Source organism: Ochotona princeps, chromosome 4, assembly GCF_030435755.1.
Source record: "Ochotona princeps isolate mOchPri1 chromosome 4, mOchPri1.hap1, whole genome shotgun sequence".
Taxonomy (NCBI): Eukaryota; Metazoa; Chordata; class Mammalia; order Lagomorpha; family Ochotonidae; genus Ochotona; species Ochotona princeps.
This window is the reverse complement of record NC_080835.1, coordinates 767,550-793,735: the sequence shown is the minus strand read 5'-3', so window position 1 is coordinate 793,735 and position 26,186 is coordinate 767,550. Positions and strand designations below refer to the sequence as shown.

At 64.6% G+C, this 26,186-nt stretch overlaps 1 protein-coding gene across 2 annotated transcripts; it reads right to left on the bottom strand.

Moving 5' to 3' along the window:
* Positions 1-5,722: 5,722 nt before the first annotated feature.
* On the bottom strand, positions 5,723-25,822 carry CARS1 (cysteinyl-tRNA synthetase 1). Of its 2 annotated transcripts, XM_004599254.2 has the most exons (23): positions 25,676-25,808; positions 23,348-23,596; positions 20,322-20,413; positions 18,994-19,082; positions 18,041-18,137; positions 17,404-17,502; positions 16,364-16,513; positions 15,044-15,184; positions 14,638-14,726; positions 14,316-14,437; positions 12,578-12,690; positions 11,751-11,879; positions 11,190-11,319; positions 10,897-11,000; positions 10,372-10,469; positions 10,111-10,300; positions 9,492-9,560; positions 7,767-7,848; positions 7,607-7,687; positions 7,001-7,068; positions 6,207-6,266; positions 5,954-6,037; positions 5,723-5,860 (listed from the first exon to the last, which is right to left on the bottom strand). In XM_004599254.2, exons 1-23 carry the CDS (start codon positions 25,698-25,700, stop codon positions 5,726-5,728), a joined length of 2,496 nt encoding a protein of 831 aa, XP_004599311.2. In that variant the 5' UTR covers positions 25,701-25,808; the 3' UTR covers positions 5,723-5,725. The 2 variants fall into 2 exon arrangements, with proteins under 2 accessions (XP_004599311.2, XP_036349293.2); XM_036493400.2 differs by lacking the exon at positions 23,348-23,596 and having other exon boundaries at positions 25,676-25,822.
* Positions 25,823-26,186: the final 364 nt, after the last annotated feature.

The window sequence follows — 26,186 nt, the reverse complement described above, 5'->3', positions numbered from 1 at the left end:
TCCCCTCCAGCAACGCGCGCGGCGATTGACGGCAGCTGCATACGTCAACGGGGCCTCCGCGCGGCGGGCGGCGGCCTGGCGGAGGGAGGTGTATGCAAATCAGGGTGTGTGACGCCAGAGGCGCCGCAAAGCGTATGCAAATGACAGTGTGTGACGTTGCCACGCAGGTCAGCCTCCTGAGCCGGCCCTGTTGCTGCATTCTTACGGTTCAGTGCAGTTTGCAAGCCGGGCAGGAGCAGTGCAGTCTGCAGTGGGCGCGGCTGTCCCCCAGGGCCTGGACGGAGGGCCTGGCCCCACGGAGCGCCCTTCCTGGGGGGCTGCCACCCCAGGACCTGGACGGAGGGCCCGGATGGAGGGCCTGGCCCCACGGGGCGGCGGCCACTTTGCCTTTCCCAGAGTGCTCTTCCCCCTTCCTCTCCTGGGCCAGAAGAATCCTGGGAAGCCTCCCCCCCATCCTGGAGTGGCAGGTCAGCGCAGACCCTGTGCTCTGAGAATACCAGGCTTCTAGCCCGCAGGCCTCCAACACCCACAGGGTGGTGTCCACCTGCTTCCCATCCAGGGCCTGGTGCCGGGGTGGACGGCGTCCCCCGCCCCAGCCTTCCCAGTGCGGCTCAGGAACAGGTGTCCTGGGGCCTTGGTCAGCACGTGCCTTACTGGCCCCTCCCCAACTGGCCCCCTCCCCAGTTGGCCGCCATGGCCAGGCTGGGCCACGCTGCAGCCAGTTTCATCCAGGCCCCCATGTGGCTGTAGGGTCCCAAGCAGTCCTGCTTTCCCCGGTGCAGCTGCAGGGAGCTGGGTCAGAGATGGGTCAGCCAGGACTTGAACTAGCACCCCCGGGATGCCAATGCTACAGGCAGGTTAGCCTGCTGGGCCACAGCGCCGGCCCCTCCCCTTGTCCAGCAACACTAGTGACGTCATCCTGCCGTGGCCACCTCTGCCCAGTTCCCCAGTGTGGCACGGGTGGATACAAAAAAGCTAGGGTTGGGCTTAGCGGCGTGGCCTAGTGGCTAAGGTCCTCGCCTTGGTCCCATATGGCCGCTGGTTCTAATCCCGGCAGCTCCACTTCCTCTCTATCTCTCCTCCTCTCAGTATATCTGACTTTGTAATAAAAATAAATCTTTAAAAAAAAAAAGCTAGGGTTGGAATACAGTTTTTTGGGGGGGCCCTTGCTCATTGGCAGGCTGTGTGCAGGCCAGGGAGTGCTGGTGTCCCCTATCTTTACTCTACCCACCCAGCACCTCCTTGTATACCATCTGGACATGTGGGGTGCCCGAGGCTCCTGCTGCCCTGGACAGGCAGCTGGCCCGACCAGTGTGTGCCCCTGGTGCCCAAAGCCTGTAGGGCTGTCCCAGACCCCCAGCTACTGTGAGTCACACCTGCAACTAAGCACTGAGCCCCCTGCGTGCTGGCCTGGCATGCTGGATGCCACCCAGAGGAAGCGCACCTTTCCACCTCATAGCTGTCCTGCTGTGGCCAAGCCCCCAGGGAAGCCCACCTTTCCACCCCACAGATGTCGTGCCGTGGTCGAGCCCCCAGCCACTTCACCTTCCCTGTGGGTTGGCAGCAGGTTCCCCTGCTCTACGGCCCCACCCACCTGGCCTCCCTCTGAGACCCCTCCAGTCCCTGCCCGGTGCCCCCGGCACTGTGTGGCAGGCCACACCCAGCACAGGCTATGACGCAGTGTCCATTTGGTCAGTAGGAGGTTTGGGCAAATGCCCAGCTCAACCCAAGGACCCCCCACAGAGACCCGGCAGCCACTCCAGGCCTGGGCCTCCCCCAGGGAGGGGGCAGGAGCAGCTGCTGGCATGATCAGACCTGGTGACAGTGAACGGGGGACTGGACAGTTCCTCGCCCACCTGCAGGGTACTGTCTTCATGCCCGGGATGCTGAAGACCAAAGGCCCAGGCCCAGCACCCCAGCCAGCACCCACCATGCCTGCCCAGATGCTCACAGCTGGGAAGGTGGGGGGGTCTGTCCTCTGGGAAGTGGCTCCCACCAGTCTCGGTCCGTGACCCCTGCCCCGCCCACATGTCCGCAGCGCTCCTGGCCTGTGTGTGTGATAGAGCTGCCCCAGTCAGGGACCCTGATCGTCCTGAAGGGTTCCCACGGGGACAAAGTGACTTAGGTCTGAGCCAGCACCCACACTTGGGTGCTGCCAACACGGGTCCCTATGGGCTGCTGCTGGGTAGACCCTGCTGCTCTACCCAGCTGCTGGGTGCCTTGGCCTCCAGCATGATGTCAGCAAGTACAGAACGGGGATATGGCCGAGAAGCCCAGGGCGCTCCCACCCCCACGGCTGGCTTCCATCTGTACCACCTGGCCCTACCTGGCACATCGTGCCAGCACGGCCTAGGGCCCCCCTCACCAGCACACTCCACGAGGCTAGCTCAGGGGTACATGCTGCCACCAGCCAGGCACCCCGGCTTCAGCCCTGGGATGCCCCTCCATGAATGACTCCCAGGGGCCCGAGCAGCAGGCCTCAGACACGGCCCATGTCCCTGGTCCCCAGCAGGCAGAGGGAACCAGGAACCCCTGGAGGAACCCCCTAACCCACATGGAGGGGGAGGGCCTCCAACTTCTACCTCATGTTGGTGAGTTCTGTCTCCTTGCATTTGCACACACTGGCTTTTTGTAACGAAAGTCATCTTTGGGAGAAACAGGAAGTGTTTTGGTTCCGCCTGTGACCTGCCAGCCCTCCCCCAGGACTTGGGACGGCCTCCCGAGTCACCTAGGGTGCTGCCTGTGGAGCTGTCCCAGCCATTCCCAGGGCAGCAGCACGCTGAGGGACAGGCGCCACGGGCAGCCCCGGCAGTGCTGGAGTGTGGTTCCAACTACTCCATGTTCAAACCGCCCCACACCCAGCCAGGAGGAGCCCTGTGGACCTCGCAATCTGCCATCTCTCCTGGGGGAGACCGGCCACCCCAGCTTCAGGCCATGCAGTGCGCACCCATCTGCTGGGAGACCCCTCTGCAGCCACTCACCCCATCGTGGCCTCCGAGCAGGACTTGCCCACTGTGCATGATGTCCGTGGCCCCAGCCCAAGGCTATGTCGCTGGCCTATCAAGTCCCTGGACACAACCCTACAAGTCTGCTGGGGTGGCCTGCTTTGGCCCCGCTCCCTGAAACAGCCGCTTCCCTGCAGAGTGATGGCATGGACAGCCTTGGGCATTTGTGGTCACCTTTTCTCTGCACAGCCAAAGGCCTCTCTCCCAGTCCTGCCACAGGATACCCAGGACCAGGGTGGCACTGAGGGCTCACGCCTCAGTCCCAGCAGCACATAGGGCAGCCTAGCCGGTCCCTGGGGATGACCCAGGCTGGGGCAGCCTGAGTGGCCCCTGGTGCTGGCCTGGGCGGGGGGAGCCTGAGTGGCCCCTGGGGATGACCCGGGCTGGGGGAGCCTGAGTGGCCCCTGGGGACGACCCGGGCTGGGGGAGCCTGAGTGGCCCCTGGGGATGACCCGGGCTGGGGAGCCTGAGTGGCCCCTGGTGCTGTCCAGGCTGGGGAGCCTGCAGGACCCCGGATGCTGTCCAGGCTGGGGAGCCTGAGTGGCCCCTGGGGATGACCCGGGCTGGGGAGCCTGAGTGGCCCCTGGTGCTGTCCAGGCTGGGGAGCCTGCAGGACCCCGGATGCTGTCCAGGCTGGGGAGCCTGAGTGGCCCCTGGTGCTGTCCAGGCTGGGGAGCCTGAGTGGCCCCTGGTGCTGTCCAGGCTGGGGAGCCTGCGTGGCCCCAGGTGCTGTCCGGGCTGGGGAGCCTGCAGGACCCGGGTGCAGGCCCGGGCTGGTCCCAGCTGTTGTAGGTGTTTGGGGAAGAGGAAGTATTCTGCTTCTCAACAAACAAACAAAAACTAAAACTAAATGACAATATTTTAGAAAGATTTTTTTTAAATTGGAAAGTCAGATACACGAAAAAAAAAAAAAAAAAGAAAGATCTTCCACCCACTGGCTCACTCCCCAAGTGACCACAGCCAGCCAGAGCTGCACTGATCTTAAGTCAGGAGCCAGAGGTTCTTCCAGGTCTCCCCAAGCGTGCAGGGTCCCAAGGCTTTGGGTCTTCCTCCACTGCTTTCCCAGGCCACAGGCAGGGAGCTGGGTGGGAAGCGGGGCAGCCGGGACACAAGCTAGCGCCCACGTGGGATCCTGGTGCATACAAGGCGAGGGTTTTTAGCTGCTAGGCTACCATGCCAGGCTCAACAATTTTTTAAAATCAGTATTTCCTTATCTGATAGAGGGACAAGAGGAAAGACCATCACCTGCTGGTTCATTCACCAAACAGCAGGACAGTCGGCTGGGTCGGGGGCGTGCGCCCCGCGGGCCCATGGGCGCAGGGGCCCAGGCACTCGGCTCCCACAGGCTGCCCTCCCAGGTGTTCCAGCAGGGAGCTGCTCCGGAAGTGGGGCAGCTGGGATTTGAACTCCATTCTGTCGAGGCTCTGCCAGCCCCCACCTGAGAGGCGGCATGCTTTGACTGTCCGTCTGGCCTTGAAGGCCGAGTTGCTGACATCAGCTTTCCTAGCGGCTCCACCTCAGGGCAGAGCTGGGCAGCAGTCGGTCTCCTGGACCGGCTCTGGCCTCGGGGTACACCCTGCCTTTTGGGGGTGGTGAGGCCAGCCAGCTGTCACCTTGGCCGAGGCTTGGAGCTTCCAGTACCCTCAGGGCACCTGGGCAGCGCTCTCCTGGCCTTCCTGTGGGAGCAGGTGCGAGTTAGGAGCCCGTCTGCTGCTTCCTCTCAGAGAACACACATGCAGAGGTCCCAGGGCTCGGCCACCAGAGCGCGCCACCCAGGAGCTGCCTGCTGGCTATACCATGCAGCCTGGCGCTGGGCATGCTGGCACTCGGAGCAAGATGACAGGCATGAGCTCGTAGCACCCGCAGGGCCTTTGGTGTGTGTCAACACAGGAAGGTCAGAGGTCCCGGTCATAACTGGCCAGCCCTGGCCCCTGGCCTGCACACAGTGACCACGCTGGCTCCCTGGTGGGACCCTGTGCCCATGACCAACTAAACACGTCGGCATGCATGGGTGCCAGGGCGACACAGGCCCTGACCACTGCATACCCCGCTGGGCTCAGGCCCTAGGTCTTACCACCAGCCGTCTCCAGCGGCCATCCTGGGCAGCTGCCCAGGGCCCGGCGGGCAGAGCTGCCCTGGGGGAAGCTGCCGGATGCGCTTAGCCGCAGCAGCCCGCCACGGGGCCTTTGTCTGGGGCTCAGTGGGAGGTGCTGGTCTGAGCTGGCCTCGGTCCCACTCCAATGCCTGGGAATGGGGCTGCACACAGCGGTCAGCAACAGCCACCAGCAGGGGGACACACTTCAGCTGGCTGCAGCCACTTGGTGGAGCAAAGCCCTAAGTTGTGGCCTGCTGACCCAGAGCCTGGGCTGGCCGTGTGAGCGAGCAGGGAGGGCGACAAGGGCCTCACTGGTCACCAGAATTTATTAACGCCTGGGGTTGGCTGGGACGGCATTCACACAAGTTTTAACTTAGGATCGAGACGCCCGGGATCGGCCCAAGGGTGCCCTCAGTCAGCAGTGGTCAGCCGCTCCCTGTGCGCTTCAGGGACTGCGGGCACTCACACTGTGGCTGCCCGCTCACTGTGCGCTTCAGGGACTGCGGGCACTCACGCTGTGGCTGCCCGCTCACTGTGCGCTTCAGGGACTGCGGGCACTCACGCTGTGGCTGCCCGCTCCCTGTGTGCTTCAGGGACTGCGGGCACTCACGCTGTGGCTACCCGCTCACTGTGCGCCTCCACTTTGCAGCGTCTGCAGGTACTCGCGGTGCAGCTTCTCCTGGGCCTCGAAGAGCTTCCGCAGCTTCTTGGCTTGGCCCCGGCTCAGCTCCTTGCCTTCCGCGTCGTGTGTGGGCAGACCCTGGGAGTGAGGCGGCGTGTCTGCAGGGCCGGCCTGTTGCCCAGGGTCCCCTCACAGCCATCACCCCTCACCTGCCCAAGGTCTGGCACTCACGTTTTCATCAAACTTGGAGTACTTGTCGCTCTCAGAGAGGAACATCTCGCTGGGCGGGGTCTTCATCTTGGCCAGCTTAGCCGCCTGAAAGTGGGGTACACATATGCACTGCACGCCTCCTGAGCAGGAAGCCCCGAAGCAGCGGGCTGGGAGTGGGCAGGGGAGCTGCCACAGCCCCTCTTCGGGAAGTAGCAGGAGTGGGTGAGGGGCTACCAGCGCAGGGTGTCCTGGGGAAGCCCACCCTGAACAGTACCTCTTGCTCCTGCTTCTTCCTGGCGGCCTCCTCCCTCCTCCTCCTCTTCTCCTCTTCCAGCTGGGGGAGCACAGAGAACAGTGAGGGCGCTCTACCTGAAGCCTGGGCTGCTCCCCGGTCACTGCCCCCAGCCCTGCCCAGCACACGGGGTCAGCAGAGGCCAGCCCCTCAAGACCAAGGATGAAAGGAGCAGGATGAGGGCTCTGGGCAGAGACATGGCACGGTGGCCAGCAGTACTGCGAAGGCCAGGGACCCAGTGTCGGGGGCAGGTGGAGATGCTGACTCGTGTACCCTGGCAGGCCGGCGCGGCCCTGGGCTTGGGCTCTGCGGGGTACTAGGAGGCCTGGTGTTGGAGTTACGGGTTGCCTGGGGGAGCCACTGCATGGACTGGGGAGCGGTTCACAGGTTCGGGCCATCCTGGGTTTCAGAGATTTTTCCGGGACCCCACGACAGACAGTGGACAGCTGCAGGACCGGGCAAGGCAAGCACACAGGTGCTGAGGGCGGCTGTGTAGGCCGCACCTGCGTCCGAGGGATTCAGGGCCCAGTGGCTTCGCTGTCCTGGCAGACACCAAGGCCTTAAAAGGCAGGAACTGTTGCCGATGCGGGGCCCCAGGCCAAGGCCCACACAGGGTGTCCAGGGAGGACCGTGGGAGCAAGCCCAGCCGCAGGCTTGAAGGGCGTCCTCCTGGAGGACCCATCTCCCTCGCAGCCATGCGGCCACCACGCCCTGGGGCACAAACGCGCTGGAAAGGACCTGGCGCAACGCCAGGGCTGGGGCCGAGGTCCACTCACCCTTTGCTTGTCTTCTTTCTCCTTGAGCAACGTGGCCCTGTCCAGCAGCTTCACCACTGTCGGCAGCCCTGGAAGCACAGTGCGCATGAGTGTCTCGCAGTCCACAGCGGCAGGCCCTACAGCTGGCCCCAAGCGTCACCAGGCCCCAGCAAATCCTCGGCCGGGCGGCCACGGGCTCATGGGAAAGCTAGGGTTGAGGCAGGACCGGGGACTGGGGAGGAAGAGGCACGGCGGACTGAGGATGCAAATACCAACCACACAGAATGCCACAGTGCCCACATCCTGTCCAGAGCACTTCTGTCCCGCCCAGAGCACCTGGAGTGCCCACATCCTGCCTGGAGTGCAGTCTGAGTGGCAGCTCCCCAGCTCCTGCCGATGGCCTGGGAAGGCAGTGGCCCGTGGCCCCATGCTTGGTTTGCAGGCTCCTGGCTTGGGCATTAAGGAGTGAGCCAGCAATGGAAGGACTTCCTACCAATGTGCTTTCCCAAGGAGGCCCAGGTGCACTCAGGAGCCCTGCCAGGAGGCCCCACTCTGGGATGCTTCAACAGCACACAGGGAACGTCCCGAGGCTGGGCCGGCCCCCTCAAGTGCTGATGGCGTACCCACCTTCGTGGTCTTCCAGCCGCACCCCAAGCTCGGGCAGGACCTCGTCCCGAAGGGCATCGCAGAGCTGCAGGATCTCGGGGACTGGGGGCACAGGGTTAGTGTGTCAGACAGGGGGAGGGTCTCCACAGGGCAGCGTGTCAGCGCAGCGGGGCGGCCTCACCTTTCTGCTCCCGGGCAATCCTCCGCACACCCTCTCTGAACTCGGACAGCACGTGCAGGTAGGGCAGCACCGTGGCCTCCAGCTGCAGGAAGAGGGTTCCAGTACAGGGACCTGCGTGGCCTTGCCCTGAAGTTCAGCACCCCACGTGCACCAGGGCCACGGGGCACTGCAGTACCCGGCTGCATGGCTCAGACTGCAGCGGTTCCCTTCTGTGTCCAGTAGGGTGCACGGCCACTCGGTCCCACAGCACACCCGCCGAGTGACACGTCTCTGTTTAATGTCCCCCCGCCCCCGTGCGGTCACTCCTGGGCCATCTTGAGGAGTGCATGTAAACAGGGTACGTCGGTGGTTGCACACATGCCCACCTGAGGGGACACTGTGGCTCAGTGGGCTAAACCACTGCCCCTCAAATATCTGGATCCCTGTCTTCCGTGTGTGAAACCCTAACGCAGCCCCAGGCTCTTCAGCTTAGCCGTCATGTGGGGAATGAATCGGTGGAGAGAGGTCTCCCTCCCGGGCTGTCACCCTGCTTTCGGCTTAATCAGCAAAGCCCATGTTAGAGACAAGGCTGTGTATGAACGACCCGTTCCGCACACACAGTAACACTGACCCCAGGCCCGAGCCCTCAGCACCCTGGGCACGAGCAGCAGCCCAGGCCCGAGCCCTCAGCACCCCGGGCACGAGCAGCAGCCCAGGCCCGAGCCCTCAGCGCCCCGGGCACGAGCAGCAGCCCAGGCCCGAGCCCTCAGCACCCTGGGCACGAGCAGCAGCCCAGGCCCGAGCCTACCCGGGCATGTGGCCCTGTGGGGAGTGGGTGACGGCTCTGCCTGCACCACGTGGCACTGAGCAGCCACACGTCACGTGAACTTCTAGTTTTACATTCCAAAGTAAACTGGCTTCAACTGAGGAGGCACGTGTCTTTGCTTTTAAAGAAAATAAACATCTCCGCATCCCTTGGACAAGAGAACAAAGCTGTGTGAGCTGCCTGCTGCTCAAAAGGCCCAGGAGGGTTCCCCAGTGGTCGCCCCACGAGTCGCACTAATGGTTGGTCCTCGGGGCCGGCAGGGCCTGGTGTGTGTGGGGGTGCAGGCAGCCTGCTCGTGGGCAGTGGGTCCTGTGGACACACATGCCGAGCAGAGGCCTGTCCCCCCAGCAGGACACAGCGGAGCTCCCGCTGGGCAGAGCTCTCAGTTTAACCCACCCACAGCCTGATCAGGCAGTGACGGGGACGCAGCATCCCAGGCTGGCTGCCCACACCTGTCCACAGCCCCAGGAACAGCCAGCCGAGCAGGCCACACCGCCCCATGCCAGTCTGGGCAGTGGCTGCCAGGGTTGGGGCGCAGGGCAGATGCAGGTGCCTTGGTGCCACACAACTGTGGTGTGCACATGTGCGCTTAACCCACCACGCCGCAGCGCCACCCCAGTAAGGACATCTACCAACAGTCTACACAAGACGGACTCCAGTGTCCAAAAATGTCGGTTTCTACAGCGACTTGAAGCTATTATGGTGGACCCAAGGGTCAAGAGCCCACGGTCACATGGCTGCAGCATATGCCCCCATGCAGCCCTCCCAGGACGATGGCCTCCCACCCAGAGGCCCGGCCCCTGCAGGGCCCAGTGCCACCCATGCACACAAGCGGGGGAGGACAGAACTTTGCAGCAACCGAGACCAGCACACAGGCAGGGGCTGGGCAGACCTGGGCCCCGCAAGCGCCTTCCACTTACGTCCAGGCTGCTCCCAGGCCCTCCAACCGGGAAACCCAGGGCACTGTCCTCCTCTATGGCTCCGAAGACCTACGAGAGGAGACGGGCTTCACTGAGGCACACACGAGGGTAACCCCTCCTGTGATGCCCAGCACTGGAAAATGGGGCCCAGTGCAGCGCCAAGGAGCGGCCCCCTGCCCTGGGATGTCCTGCAGGCTGTGGTCAGCAGCTGGGTGGGGGGCCAGGCAGTGGCTGCCTGAGGTCCCGCACGTCTGGGAGCCTGCCCCAACCTGGCACACATCGGGCCACAACAAACCCACACTGCACAGGATAGAGGCCGAGTGGCGGGGCAGAGGAGCCGAGGTCCCACTCAGGATGTGCCAAGCACTGCAGGAAGCCACAGGGGTGGGGTGTATGTGTGTGTGTGTGGGTTTCATGTGTATCAGTTTCCGTGTCTATGAGGTTCTGTGCCTGTGACCATGTGTGTGAATGCGTGTCAGGTTCCACGAGTGTGTGTATGTGTCAGGTTCTGTGTGTATGAGTTTCCGTGTGCGTGAGGTTCTGTGCCTGTGACCGTGTGTGAATGCGTGTCAGGTTCCGTGAGTGTGTGTGTGTCCAGCTGCACATGTGGGCAGCTCACCTTCAGCATGTATGTCAGGTACTGTGCGATGCTCTGCAGCAGGCCCCGGTTGGGCCTCCTCCGGGCCGCCTTCCGGGTGCCCATGTAGAGATTGCTCTGGGTGACCAGGGCCCGCATCTCCTCCATGGCAGTGCGCGTGTCCACGTTATCACAGAGCGCCGCGTGCACGGCCGCCTTCCTGTCGCAGAAGCTGGCCAGAGACAGGGGCAGGGTGAGGGGCCGGCCAACAGTGCCCCCCAGGCACTTCGCGCGCCAGCTCACCTGTGGCTCAGGGCGGCCTCCTCCTCCTCCCACTTCTCAAACTGCCCGGTGACGTCCACGGGGGCGCGCAGCAGGTCCTTCACGTTGAGGAAGAACTCCTGCAGAACGAGGTGGCAGCTGTGCTCGCGCCCACGGGAGCCTGCGGAGGCCCACCTGCCCCGGGCGCCTGCGGAGGCCCACCTGCCCGGGCACCTGCTCTGGGCGCCTGCGGAGGCCCACCTGCCCGGGCGTCTGCAGAGGCCCACCTGCCCGGGCACCTGCTCTGGGCGCCTGCAGAGGCCCACCTGCCAGGGTGCCAGGGCAGCAGGCCGCCTCCTGCCATCACAGATGCGCACGCCCACAGCGGCCTGAGAGTCCCGGCCAAACGGCAAAGCATGAGTCCGAGGGACACACTGCACACGCCGAGCAGGCCACTGTGGCCTCCCCTAACAGCCATGCTGGCCAACAGTTCAACCAATAGCCCTGGGGACTTGCCGCCTAGCACAAGTCCCCAGGCTCCCACCTCCTGCAGCGCTGGGGACTCACATTCAAGAACTTCTCGTACTGCAGCGCCGACTCCATTGTATTGCTGGAATAATCCAGCGTGTCCTTCCAGGAGTGCAGGAGGAAGGCCAGCCGCAGCTGTCGGGCTGCAAGAGACCACCAGGGCTGCCTTTGCCGGCTGACCAGCAGGGGCTGCCTTTGCTGGCTGAGCCATCGCCCCTGGGGAGGCCCAGGCAGCACCCCCTCTCCCTGGGGGTGGCACGGAAGGCCCAGGCAGCCTGACCCAAGTGTGGCCCAGCCCCCGGGGGCAGCGCGGGACGCCCAGGCAGCCCGACCTGAGTGCTTTTTCAAGGCGTCTTTGATGGTGATGAAGTTCTTGAGGGACTTTGACATCTTGCAGCCAGCGATCGTCAGGTGGCCCGTGTGCAGGAAGTACCTGACCCAGCAGTCACTATCAAAGTGCGCCTGCGAGGAGAAAGAAAAGGCGGAGGGGAGACAGGGTATGTGACAGGGGCCTGCGGGGAGAGAGGAGAAGCGGAGGGGAGACGGGGTACGGGACAGGGGCCTGCGGGGAGAGAGAGAGGCGGAGAGGAGACGGGGTACGGGACAGGGGCCTGCGGGGAGAGGGGGCATGGAGGCAGCCGAGACAGAGGGACACGGTGACAGAGTCTGTGGGGCAGGCTAAGGGGCACAGCGGCAGCAGACTGCCTTGCTGATCTGTGTACCCTGGGGCAGGCCCCCATGCTGCTCATACCTGCCTGTCAGATACCAAGGCCAGGGTCACAAGCAGGGTAACAGGATCAAATGGTCAGGGCTAAGCCCGTCCACCCGCCTACGGGTAGTGTCAGCTCTTGCCTGGCACCATCGTTTGGATGCCCAGCTCTCTCGTCTCCTACCTCCGACTGTGCCAGCTCGTTGTCGTGATGGGGAAACCGCAGGTCGAACCCTCCTCCATGAATGTCCATCGACGCTCCTAGCACAGCGCTGGCCATGGCGGAGCACTCGATGTGCCACCCCGGGCGACCCTGCGGGGACCCGCGTGGTCCTGTGGTGACTGGTCAGGGTTCATCCGGGCCCCCAAGCAGCAGCCAGGGCCTGTGCCTGGCTGGGGTCCTGCCACCAGGCTGTGATCCCAGTGCATTGCTGTGGGCAGCTGGGCAGTCAGCAGTGGGCAGAGCTCTCTGCCTGGCAACTGCAGAAAATGAAATCCCTCTGGGCTCCACTGGCGCAGGCGTGACGCCACACACAGCAAGCCTTGGGGAGGGGCCCGTCCCTGCTGATGGCCTGGGAGGGCAGCAGGAGCTGGCCCAAGTGCCTGGACCCCTGCACTCCCGTGGGAGACCAGGACGGGACTCCTGGCTCCAACCTAGTCCAGTCCCGGTCATCATGCCCATCTGGGCAGTGACACTGTGGCTAGGTGGTCTCTACCTTGTGCCTTTTAGATAAAAACAAAACAAAATCCCAAGGGGGGCCCTCTTAGGTTAAAACCCCCAGTATACAAGGCTGCTGAAGCCAGGGGCCGTCCAGAGTCCCAGCCCAGGCAACCCGCTCTGAGGGCATGTCCGGAACCCCAGCTGCAGCCACCCACTCCAGCGGCACATCCAGAACCCCAGTTGTGGCCACATGCTCTGGAGTCACATCTGGAACCCAGCTGCGGCCACGTGCTCCTGGGCACTTCCACCCAAACCACTGGAGCTGAGGCCCAGCAGCCCCTGCCACTCACCTTCCCCCATGGGCACGGCCAGGACGGCTCCCCTGGCTTGGAGGCCTTCCACAGTGCGAAGTCATTGGCTGAGCGCTTCTCGCTCAAGCGGTCGGCTGAGACGCTCAGGTCACCTGTGACAGGGCAGCAGGCACTGACTTGACCACCAGGCCCTGCTCCCACCCCACCCATGTTCTGAGACACACGCCGGATGTGGGTGTGTAGGTGTGGAGATGTAGGGGCCGGCCCTCTACCGTGACATCAGCGCCTGGCATGCTCGCACCACACAGACCACCCTGGGCCTCCCAGCCGTGGCAGCCTGGGCCTCCTGGGGCAGGCCACAGCATGCTGGGCTATTGCTGAGACACCGGCGGGAACTCTAGCTCGGGGAGGGGGTCCCTGTGTCCACAGCTTGTGCTGCAGGGGGAACAGGGCCCCCCAGTGCCTTCCGTAAACCCAGGAAGCAGGCAGGGAAGGCTGAAGGTGGCCTGGGAGGCCACGACTGCCACCTGGGCACGTCCCAGCTGCACAAAGCTGGCAGGCCCCGTGTCTCACAGGAGACCCCAGCCAAAGCCAGCGGCCCTGGCCCCATGTCTCCCTGGAGTGAGAAAGCCCCTCTGGACATGACAGATGGGTAGGGAGGTGGTGCTGGCCCAGGAAGTGTCCCTGCGCTGGTCTAACCTTCTACTAAGGGGACTTGTGCCCTTCCTGCACGCGGTCGCCCGCTTGTGGGCAGCCGGGAACAGGATCCACACCCCTTTAGGTGCCAACCAGAAAATAAACAGGAGACTCTGGGAACCAGCCCAGAGGGAGGACATCTCTTCCAGCTCCGAGCATCCCTGGCCACCGCGACTCCATCTCCCCAGGGGGGCTGTATCAGCACCCCACTTCCAGATGTCTCTAGGAGCCAGAGCTGGGCCAGGCCACACCGGGAGCCTGGAGCTCCGCTCAGGCCTCCCGTGGGGCAGTGTGACAGCAGCTGGGAGCTGCAGGCCAGGGCAGGACTCCGCTAACAGCCAAGGGGCACCTGTCCCCAACCTGCCAGCAGACCTGCTCGGGTCCTGCCTTCCCTGGGCTTCAGCTTCAGGCCACAGCTCCAGTCGGCTGCAATGTCTGCTTAACATGAGATCTGATCTCCTCCCTCCTGGGATACCTGCTGCTCTTTCCCGAGCACTGCTAGCCTGGGAGGGACAAGGCGCCGTGCAGCCTGCAAGCGGCCCTCGGAGGGGAGCCATGGGGCTGTGGAGCTGCAACATGTCAGATGCCCCCTCAGAACGCGTCTCCAGTCCAGCACGCTGGGAGCCTGTGCCTGGGCCAGTGGCCCGCCCGCACGCCCTTCCCAGTGTGGAGAACACGTGGCAGCAGTCCAGGAAGCCTTCCTGGATCGTGGGGTGCCCAGGCATAGCTGTGAGCACTCGACCTGGGCTGCTGGGGCACGGCCTTGCTCCTGGGCCCAGCAGCAATGGTGTGGCCCCTGGCTCAGGCCTGGCCCAGGCCTGGCTTTGGCAGGCATCTGGGCAGTGCAGCAGCAAACTGCAGCGCTCTCTCTCTCTCTCTCTCTCCAGCCTCACCTTTCTTGTAGAAATCTGATTCAGTGCCTGACAACAACTCCCGAGGACAGCCCAGGACCTGCCTGCGCCTCAGCCTTTCCAGTCGGCAAGAACACGAAGGCAAACCGCGGTAGCCATGCGCCCGTGGTGCCCGCCAGGCCCCGCTGCTCACAGGGCGCCCGCGGCCAGCCCCGGGCCTGCGCGCTCACCTTCTCCCTCCTGCAGAGCCTTCTGGTCCCCAACGGCCTCGGGCACCAGCTTCCCATAGGAGTGCTTCTCACTGGAGGCAAACTTGACCGTGTCGAAGTACACAGAGCCGTTGGAGACGTACCTGGAGGCCCGGGCTGCGGTCAGACGCCTCCGGGGCCGAGCAGGGCCGTGCCAGGTGCACCGCCTCCCCCCGAGCCCCGCCGACTGGCCCGGCAGGTCGCTTCTGCCCCGGCCGAGCAGTCCTCGGCAGCGCGGGAGGCTGTGCCAGTCTGCCCTGGCACAGGGCACGGGCGCCGGGCACAGGCCGCGGCGGGGGCTCACCCGTAGCCGTTCTCCACAATCCTCCGGACGAAGCCGATGATCTCTGGCACATACTCGCTCACCCGCGTCAGGACGTCCGGGGGCAGCACCTGTGCGTGCAGAGAGCCGGCGCTGGGCTTCTCCCCGGCCGCGCCCTGTGCGGGTCTCCAGCCACGTGGGAGGCAAGGGGTGCAGGGACGCTGCCCAGGGAGCAGCCGGGCCTCCAGGAGCCCACACGACTGCCAGTCCTGCCCAGTCGCCCCCGCCCTGGACGGCCATGGTGCCCAGCATGGCCGCAGGAGCCGGCCGTTTCGGTCAAAGTCCCCACGGCCCAGGCGCCGACGAGCCACGCAGTGGGGTCTGCGGCAGGAAGGGCTCGGTGGCCCCACACACGCACTCACGCAGGAACCTGCACGCTGGCACCTACGTTCAGGGCCTCCATGTCCTTGTGGAATTCCCCTTCCCAAAACTTGGGCAGCTGGGAGAAGATGGAGTTGTCAGTGACCTCACTGCCAAACATGGAGTCCAGCCACTCGGAGAGCAGGTCCTTGGCCTCCTCCAGCAGAGCCTGAGCAGACAGAGCGGGACACACACATGTGTCTGAGGAAACACAGAGGGACACACACGTGTGAGGAGACAGAGTGGGGCAGGCACACACGTGTGAGGAGACAGAGCGGGGCAGGCATACACATGTCTGAGGAAACACAACAGGACACGCACGTGTGTGTGAGGAGACAGAGCAGGACACAGAGTGAGACAGGCACACGTGTCTGAGGAGACAGAGTGCGACAGGCACACACGTGTGTCTCAGGTGACACAGCAGGACACATACGTGCATGTGTGTCTGAGGAGTCAGAGCGGGACAGGTGCACGCATGTCAGGAGACAGCAGAACACGCATGCGTGTGTTTAAGGTGAGCTGCATGTCCGGGCAGGGACACGCAGAGCTCACCCGGCCCAGGAGTTACGGCCAAGTCCACCCACACAGGAAAACCAGCCACTGCACGTGCTCTGCTCACGGCCGCGAGGCCCTCAGGGCTGGGCAGCCTGCAGAGCGCAGGGCTCGGGCAGACAGGACCCTCATGCCCCCCTGAGGGGCTCAAGGCCTGGAATATCTCTCACTTTCTGCCTTGCAAATAGACTTTTTAAAAAAATATATTAAAAAATGAAGGCGGGCAGTAAGACAGCACTGCCACGTAGAGGGGAAACCTCCTCCTACAATGCCAGCCTCCTAATTGGCACCAGCTCAAGTCCTGCCTGGCCTCCTTCTGACCCAGCTCCCTGCTGATGCACCTGCGGCCCACCGGGCAGCACCCCAGCACCGTGACAGGCGCCCCGGGAATCCACGGCCTGTGGCCCACTGTGCTGCACAATGGACAAACCGCAGGAGCAGCCACAACGCCCCCGTGTGGGCATCTACAGACCAGACAGGGTGGGGCAGAGAGCACTTGGCACTGCGTAACCCAACTTGTGCCCAGAGAGCAACTCCCCTCCCAACCCCTGCTCTGGACACACTGCCCCCCATCCCCAGGATGCTCCGGGGACAAAGGAACATCTTTTGTTCCACGAAGCAGCTCTGGGTGGGCTCCGGGCAGCCACAGAGTAAGAGGGTTGCCATACCGTAAGAGGGTTGGAACTTTCTGCCCCAGCCATCCAGGAAAGGGGGGCTGATGGTCAATGCCATTACACCCGGGGGCTGAGCTCGGGACAGCCTGCACCCGATGTGGCAGTGGACCGACGGGGCGCACCTGCACGCAGCCCTGGACCTTCTCCTCGGGGAGCTGGGCCTTCAGGGCGCTCTCGAGCGGCTCTGTGGCGAGCGTCACGGCGTGCTGCATGCGCTCCAGCATCTGCCTCTTGTCGGGGTCCACAGTCTCATTCAGCTTCACCGAGAACAGCTGCAACAGTACCAGGGGTCAGACCCAACCCAGCCTGCACACCACACGACGTCCTGAGCCCGCGGACCGCGGCTCTCCCACTGCCCACGGCCAGCCAGCCCGCCTCGTGGGGGACCCCCAGGGCCTGAGCCTCGTGGGCAGCAGCTCCCCACGCAGCATGGGTGAGCACAGCCCTGGTGGGCTTGGGCAGGAGCCGTGCAGCCTGTGAGCTGGCCGGCTAAGCTCAGGTCACTGCTCGCTTTCCCCTCAGGGCCCCGTACGCAACACGAGCGGCCACAGCGCCAAGAAGCGAGCAGCAGCTACAGACGGTGACTGACGCGCCAGGGGACTGTCACACATTTGTCAAGCAGATCCTGACCTGCCCCACCGACCCAGACCATCTGTGAGATGGTGTTGTCAACAAGCAGCCCGAAGTTCATCCTTAGGCCTGATGTGATGGCTCAACAGGTTAATCCTCCCCTTGCAAGCACCAGCATCCCATATGGGCATTAGTTCATGTCCTGGCTGCTCCACTTCCCTTTCAGCTCACTGCTGTGACCGGGGAAAACAGAGGACGGCCCAAAGCCTAGGAACACTGCACCCCCAGTAAGAGACCTGGAGGAGGCCCCAGGCCACTGCAGCCATTTGAGCCAGTGAAACAGCAGACGGAAGACCTTCCTGTCTCTCCTTCTCTCTGTAAATTGTCAAAAAAAAGGAGGGAAGGAGGAAGGAAGAGCGAGCAACCTGTCCGGCTCTCCCTGGTGACCCGTGCACAGGCAGGGCCCACACCTAGACAATGCGGCTACCCGACGGCCTGGGCACCGGGAGGGCACACAGTCAAGGCCACAACACACACCACCCGCGACAGTGACCTACAACGGGCCAGAGTCCGGAGCAGCCGGCGGGCCCACCTTCAGGGCGGCATGGACGTCGGCCAGCACCTGCGGCGCCTGCGGCCTCTTCTCCAGGTACCGCTCCACCAGGTGGTTCTGCCGGGCCCTCCTGATGATCTGCAAGCAGAGGGGGCTCCGTGGGGGGAAGGCAAGGGACAGGCTCCGTATGCTCGCAGCGGACCGTGCCCACAGCCTGCAGCTGGACAGGGTATGCAAGACGAGGCAGGGAAGTGGGGTCCAGGGGCAGGCAGCAGTCTCCCTCATGCCCTGCAACACTGGGGGCCGCCAGCACAAGGAGTCGTCACCGGACACCACGCCCTGCCCAACACCAGGCACGGCGGCCAAGGAGGCCTGAGGCAGCCAGCTCCCAGGCAGCTCCCCTCCCAGGGCCACTGGCAGGGCTCTATCAGGGAAGAGCGTGCAAGGAGCACTACCACCTGGGGCGGAGGCCGTGGGGGTTGCTCAAAGGCCGGATTTGGGGGGCCCGGAGGTCTGCGTGGTGGGGCCCATAGGCCCATGTATGGCTGCGGCTCAGCGACCCATGCTGGGGGTGACCAGAGGCCCACTTGAGGGTGCTCAGAGGCCGCCCTGCAGCCGGGGCTGAAGCCTGTGGGGGGCGCCCACTCCCTCCGGGCACGCCTGCTCTAGTCCCGACCTTGTCATCAATGTCAGTGATGTTCATGCAGTAGAAGACGTCAAACTTGAAATAATCCCTCAGCACTCTCCTCAGGATGTCGAATGATATGTAGGACCTGGCCAAGACACGGACAGCATCTCCACACCAGCGCCAGGCGCCCTCTGCTCGTCCAGGATCGGCTCCATGGGCACGGTGAGCCAGGCAAAGCCACCCGACGACATGTGGGAGTGCATGGAACGCCGCGGGGCCCTTTTCCTGAGCCCACACAGCCCACACACTGCGTCACTGTGTATGGGGGCCCTGCTGGAGCCCAGCCCCCACTGATCTCCTGGGGGAGGGGAGGGCACCCCAACACCATCCTTCCTATGACCCCTGGGGGAGGGGAGGGCACCCCAACACCATCCTTCCCATGATCCCTGGGGGAGGGGAGAGCACCCAACACCGTCCTTCCTATGACCCCTGGGGGAGGGGAGGGGAGGGCACCCAACACCATCCTTCCCATGATCCCTGGGGGAGGGGAGGGCACCCCAACACCATCCTTCCCATGATCCCTGGGGGAGGGGAGGGCACCCCAACACCGTCCTTCCCATGATCCCTGGGGAAGGGGAGAGCACCCAACACCGTCCTTCCCATGATCCCTGGGGAAGGGGAGAGCACCCAACATCGTCCTTCCTATGGCCCCTGGGGGAGGAGAGGGCACCCAACACCACCCTTCCTATGACCCCTGGGGGAGGGGAGAGCACCCAACACCACCCTTCCCATGATCCCTGGGGGAGGGGAGGGCACCCAACACCACCCTTCCCATGATCCCTGGGGGATGGGAGGGCACCCCAACACCGTCCTTCCTAGCTCTCACCCTGAAGGGAGTTTAAGTCATTTAGAGAGCCTGAGCTTTCCCTTGGGAAGGAAAACAGCTGAGGGGTTCACGCCCTGGCCCCCTCGGGGCCCGGCTGCCCTCTGCAGCACCCTACCTGGCGTGGCCCATGTGGGACGCGTCATAGACAGTGGGCCCGCAGCAGTACCACGACACCTTCTTTCCATCTTGGGGTATGAACACGTCCTGTCAGAGCAGACGGTGACCACTGCAGGTCACCAGCAGCACCCCCGCGGCCTCCCCATCTCACACCACAGTGCCAGCTGGTCCAGGGCACTCCCCACCACTGTACCACTCAGGCTCTCGGGGGTCCCTGCCAGCCACATGGCAAACTCGGGTGGCGTTCTAAGCTCCTGGCTTTGGCCTGGCCAGGCCCTGCTACTGTGGGCACTAAGAGGTACCCACCCACTGCACTCATCTCCCAAGTCCCGAGAGCACTGCTGGAAGCCCAGGGGGACTGTCCACAGCGCCCAGCGAGCTCTGGCCAGCTCCAGCCACTGAGCCTCTCCCTCCTAGCCACCTCAGGGGCGAGGAGGACACACCTGCCACCCATCACATGCTTTACCTACTCCCCCACCCACCACAGGCCCCTCCCATCACATGCCTTACCTACCCCCTGGGCCCCACCCCCCACCCACTGCGAGCAACATTCTACACTAAGACTGGCTGAACACAGATGGTCAGGGCTCACGTGGTGGCAGAAGCTGGCTGGGGACAATCTTCTGGTAGTCGCTTAGGCACACTCCTTCCCTGGCACCCCACACTTGGACCCCTTCAGCAACATCACTCTTATCTGGCTCCATAAGGTCAGGCCAGGCCATCCAACTGGGACACTGAGTCCAGCCCAACCCCATGCTGTGTGGGTGCTGAGTCCATGGCGGACACTGAGGCCAGCCTGATCCCACGCTGTGTGGGTGCTGAGTCCAGGGGGGACACTGAGGCCAGCCCGACCCCACGCTGTGTGGGTGCTGAGTCCATGGGGGACACTGAGGCCAGCCTGACCCCAGCTGTGTGGATGCTGAGTCCACGGGGGACACTGAGGCCAGCCTGACCCCACGCTGTGTGGGTGCTGAGTCCACGGGGGACACTGAGGCCAGCCCGACCCCACGCTGTGTGGGTGCTGAGTCCACGGGGGACACTGAGGCCAGCCCGACCCCACGCTGTGTGGGTGCTGAGTCCACGGGGGACACTGACGCCAGCCCGACCACCCCAGGCACAGTCCCTAAGTCTCTACGCCCACAGAGCTTTCTGAGTCCCCTGGAACTAGCAGTCAGACAGCCAGGCCCCTCCGGGACCCCGCAGGCTGGTGGGGAGCCACCACACAGGTCCTGCTGAGGGGCACTGGCCTGCACAGGGACCCCAACCTAGCAGGCCCCAGAGCCTGGTGGCCGGTGGGCTCCAGTACGGCCCCCGGGGCCGGCTTACCTTGCTGCGGGTGAGGCTGTTGTAAAGGCGTAGCTTGCACGGTGGGGTCCCGGCTGGGGGAGACCACTGTGGCTGCACCCGGCGCCCTTTACCTGGGGGCAGACAGAGGAGAGGCCTCGTCAGGGACCATGGGGGCAGCCTCTCGCCCCAGCCATCCACTGTCCACAGCGGAAAGGGCCGGGCCAGAAGCTGGGCGCTCAGGCCGTCTCCCAGAAGGCCCACAGTAGCAGGGCAGGGCCGCCCAGGGGGACGAGGTCTGCCAGCTATGACTGGGTCCACCCAGAGCAGCAGGAAGGCCCTGCCCCAAAGCCAGCTCCTGCTGCCCCCAGGCTGTCCCCACCTCCTGCTGGCCGTGAGCCCACCACTGGGGGTAACCTGTCCCCACCCCGCCATGCAGGGAGAGAACAGCTCTGTCCCTGGCAGAGTGCAGGGCCTGGCTCCCAGTGCTGGTCCCCTTACCCAGCGGGCACTGACCCACACTGACCCACACACTGTGCCCCAGCCAACATGCGGCACCCCTCGCTGGGGACCAAGACCAAGGCCCTCCCCACAAACACAGGCCCCCAGGCAAGCCACCCACACACACCTGCATGTCTGAGACCCCACTCAGGGCGTGGCCCCACAGTCTGCCCCGGGGCGCTCTGCCACCTCTGTGTAGGTGGCACCCTCGCCCAGGTCTGCCCTGACAGCCGCATGCCTCCAGCCCTGGCGTCTGACCCCATCTTGGCTGTACACACGGAGCGCCCTGCCCATGGCCCCACTGCCGCCCATCTCCTCCAGATGTGTCGTGCGGCTGCTCCATGGACACTCCCCTCCCGTCCCCTGGGCCTCCCCCTTGCCAGGAGAGAGCCCATCAACAAAAGCGGCCAGTGGTCATTCTGCCCGCAAGGCCCACACGGACACCAGTTCCGGTGCCGGCTGCTCCCCTTCCCACCCAGCTCCCTGCCTGTGGCCTGGGAGAGCAGTGGAGGCCGGCCCAAAGCCTGGGGAGCCTGCGCCCGTGAGGAGACCTGGGGGAGGCTCCCCAACAGCTCATCTATGGCCACTGCAGTCATTTTGGAGAGATTTAGGTATCAGAATGGGGAAGGCGGATTTGTGGAGAGAAGAAACAGAAAAATTTCCCACCCGCTGGTTCACTCCCCAAGTGGCACAATGGCCAGAGCCGAGCTCCAGTCTGAAGCCAGGAGCCAGGAGCCTCTTCCAGGTCTCCCACGCAGGTGCAGGGTCCCAAGGCTTTGGGTCTGCCTCTACCGCTTTCCCAGGAGACAGACAGGGAGCTGGATGGGAAATAAAGCAGCCAGCCAAACTGGCACCCACATGAGAACCTGGCACTTACAAGGCGAGGATTTAGCCACTCGGCCACCACAGCAGGTCTCACAAATACATAAATTTTAAACAGAAAACCAGCCACGATGTAGGACAAGTTACAACTAAAATGTGAGGAGGGCAGGCAGCCACTTCCTGATTGGATGTAGGGCACGCTGGCCAGCACTGAGCGGCGGCAGCCCAGCCTCCAGGATACCCCAACTCCCTCGAGCCTCAGCCGCTCCCGGCACATGGCCTGGGAAAGTGGTGAAGCTTGGTTCAACTGCTGGGGCCCCTGCCCCTGTGGAAGACCTGGCCTGAGCTCCTGGCCTGTCTGGTGCAGTCATCTGGGAGGGGGCCGTCTGGGAAGGTCTCCCTGCGTTCGAAGAAGCGCCCTGCAGGACAGACTCAGTGCTGTGCTGGCCCTGGCCTTGTGAGAAGCATCACGGTCCTGCCCCGTGACCTTGCCGGGACTCCTGCAGCCCCCAGGCTCGCCAGGCACACAAGCCCGGCTCCACCAGGGAGCACAAGGAGCTGCCGCCTACCCCACACAGCCCCAGGAACCCCTGCCAGGGCTGTCTGCACCCTGTACCCTACCCCCTCAGGGCTCCACTTGCTCCCAGCTGTCCCCTGCTGCAGTCCCACCAGGGCTGGGCACGTGACACCAGAGAGCCACGCACCAGCCACGCCTTGCAGGGAGAAGAGGCCGGTTGACTGGACCCCAAGGCCAAACAAGGAGCCGAAGCGCCACGTTCCTGCCGGCAGAGCCTTGTCCTCCCTGGCGGAGGCAGGCTGCAGCCCCTCCACATAGCCAGGTGGGCGAGCAGAGCCCGAGCCCCCAGGGGTGAGCCCACGTCACATGGCCGCCTGGCAGGCACACTGTGGGATGGCAGCAGGAGCAGGCGCTGCTTCCACTGCGCCCACGGGGAAGGTGGGCCCCCAGCAGTGGACGAGGGCAGTCCTGAACGCTAGGCCCACTCTGCCTGCACCCATGGCTCACAGCACAGCAGCCCTGCTCACAGCGGGCTGCCCTGCAGGACGTATGCAGTTCCTGGGTACACGTGACCTTGGCCTGAGACGGGGTGAGAGCCATGTGGGCAGCCTCCCTCACCTAGGAAAGGGTACCCTCCATCCCCAGCAGGGCGAATTGGTCCTGGGCTCTCCTCACGCCAGCCTCCACCAGCTACAAACCACGTCAAGGCCTGGACGAACAGGAGGGGGACAGCCCAAGTGGCTCCCGCCATGGAACACAGCAAAGGTGTTAGCTGTGGAATCATCTAGAAACAAAATCCTGAGCCCCAGGGGCGGCACTCCATCTGTGCTCCATCCATGCTGGCGTCTGGTGGAGTACGGGGACATGCAGCATGGGGGCCTAGAAGCCACCTGCTCCCAGTGGGCCTGGGACATGCTACACAGCCCAGACACAGTGGCACTGGGGACAGCCAAGGGCGAGAGGGCTGGGTGCAGACGCCATAGCCCCAGGACACCACCAAGCTGGGGGCTGTGGACGCTGCCGCACCGGGCTTTCGCCCCAGAGCAGAGAATGACTTTTGCCTGCATATCTGATGAATGGCACAGTCCCGACCCTGGGAAATGCCTACAGTCCTGTGGGCCAAGCCAGGGGGCCAGGGGAGGCGCCTGCCTGGACCCCTACCCCGGCTCCTCGAGTTCTACAAACGGCAGGGTGCGTCCCGGGCCGGCAGCAGGCCACTGTTACTCACTTGCTTGGGGCCCACAGGGCTGGCCTGTGTCCCGAGCGCCGCCCAGGAGCGCTTCTATGTGCCTGAACCACCGAGCCACGTGGAAGAGCCGCACGTCAGCGGGCGGGGCCGAGAGCTGCCTGAACAGGTCGACGTCCGCCTGGGACAGCGCATGGCCCTGGACATAGCTACGCGTGCTCAGGTGCTCATTCAGGGCCCACGCCCTGGCTGCCTCGTCCCTAATGCCCAACAGGGACCTGAAGTCGAGAGCTGAAACGACAGAGGGACAGGTGTCAGGCAGGAGGAAGCGCAGCCAGGACCCCCTGCGGGACAAGTAAGGCACCCTCAAAAACACTCAACACCAAGCCGGACTCCTGCCCCGCAGCGTGCGGGGAGGTGGGGGGTCAGCACGCGAGGCCGTTCACGCCCCAGCACGGCTCTTCCCCAGACTCATGGCCCTGACCATGGACCTGTCCCCCGCACACGGCACCTTCCTCCTGGGCCAGCTCCTCACCTACCTCTATACCTGTCGGGGTGGCATGCGTCCCTCCCACGCCTCCTGGAACCACTGGTGCTGGGCACAGGAGACGCAGTGGCTCCCTGCCCCGCACACGGGGCTCTGTGCAGGGGCTGCTGCCCCTTCTGCCGACACACACAGCTGCAGGCACGCGCCCCTTGCAGAGGGGCAACCCCATGCCGTGATCCCACCTGTCTGGAGACCCTGGCAAGCAGAGGCACACAGACCCTGCACAGCAGCAGCCCCACGTCACGCTCACTCCGACACGCGGAAGGTGGCGCAGTCCTGCTCAGCCTTGTCTAGCCCACAGCCGGCAGGCGCCAACACCACAGGCTCTGAGACGGCGGCACGGCCTTGGTGTCCATCAAGGACATGTGGGGCTATCCACTCCGGGTGGGTACCTGGTGCCAGGTCCTGGGGGCGGGGCTGCATCTGACCCACTTCACACTCACTCCCCCAGAGGCCCGGGCTATTTTTATCACACCACAACATGTAAAAGGTTTGATGACCAGGCTGGCTTCAAAGCAGCAGGAAGTAGCCAGGACCCCGCGGGCTCTGCTGGGGCAATGGGGCGCCACGCTCCTGCGTCCCGCATTCCTCGTGTGTGAACCTGCTCGTAAAGTGGGCAGCACCCACGGCTGGCCCCATAGACGGCCGGCCTCAGTGCACTGCCGGGGGTGGCGGGCCCTCAGCAGCTCCACAGCAGGCACCCATTTGGGAAACACAGCAAGTATTTATGAGTGGCTAGAGGGAACCAGTAAAAACAAGACCCACTTTCAAGTGGCCACCGGCTCAGCCTGACGGAGAGCTCCCACAAGCTGCGGCCTGGCGAGGCCCTCCCTCCCCGTGGAGCCCAAGCAGACCCAGCTGCAAGACACGCTGTGCCTGCCGTGGGGAATCGTCCACCACCCGAGGCCCAGCAGCGCAGCGCAGTCCACGCTGCCCAGGGCAGACGCTCCTGCGGACACTGGCGAGGATGCCCTGGGCTCCCACCAAGCCCTTGCTGAAAGTAGGTCACATCCTCGGGCCCCTCCGGTTCCCGGCCCCTGTCTCCTTATTCTTTAATGTCAAGTGACAAAACAACAACAAACTAAAAACTAAAAAAATAAATAAATAAATAAAACGGTCGAGTGACAGAGATCCCTCAAACGCCTGAGACAAGTCAGACCCAGGAGATGGGAGTCCCGCAGGGTTTCCCACGTGGGTGGCTACTGCCTGCTGCCTCCTCCTTGGTCCTAACCCCAGCACAGGACGTGGACCCACAGCGGCAGCACAGCCCCTGCGCCTGCCCACCCTGCCCTCCAGCACAGGACGCAGAGCCCACGGTGGCAGCACAGCCCCTGCGCCTGCCCACCCTGGCCCCCCTGCAGCACCGTATCCCCTGCACCTGGCCGCCCAGCACCAGGCTGGCCTTCAGAGGGCTTCCCCAGGGCGGCGCCTGCGGGCTCTGCGGACGCGGAACCTGCGGCGGAACCCAACGCCCTGGATCCTGGGGTTCCAGCTGCGGCGGGGCCTCCAGCGGGTGCGCGCAGGCCCGTCCTCGCACCCCTCGGTCCCGCTGCCCACGGCCCCGCACGGGGACACCCCGCTCCCGCTGCCCGCACCCCGGCACGGGGACACCCCGCTCCCGCTGCCCTCGCCGGACCCGTGCGTGTGTGAGGACGTGCAGGCGAGCCTGCCAGGGGGTGACCGGTGACCGGTGCCGGCCCAGGCTCCCGCCCGGCTCGGGGCGCCCCTGCTGCCCGCGGATCCGCCGGCCCTCCGGGCTGCGCGCGCCCCCAGCCCCGGCAGCGTCCTCCGGAGTGCCCCGGGCGCGGGGTCCGCCCACTCACCCTGCTCCCCGCTGGAACCAGCCATGGCCAGACACCCGCACGCCGCCGCTGCCCAGAAAGCTGATGCAACCACCGCCCCGGAAGTTCCGCCCGCACGCCGCGCCCGCCTTCCGGGACACCGCCGGTCGCTAGGCAACCGCCGCTCGGACGCCGCCGACCATTACTGGGAAGGTGTGTCAGCGGAAGTCCCGCCCAGCCCCATGCGCGTCTTCCGGGACACTGTCGGTCGCTGGGCAACCTCCGCCGGCCGTGGCTGGGAGGGCCTGTGGGCCACGCGTCGGGACGAGGACAGGGACGACAGGGACGAGGGGCGGGTCGAGGATAGGGACGAGGGGAGAGGACAGGGGCGAGAGGCGGGACGGGGACAAGGGAGGGGACAGGGGACTGGGGCGAGGACAGAGCCCGGCCGGGGACCCTCGGCTGCACCACGCTGGACCAGCAGCCCGAAGGACAGCCTGGACGGGGGTCGAGCTTCCCCCCAGAAGGAGCTGCTGACAAATCCTGTTGCATC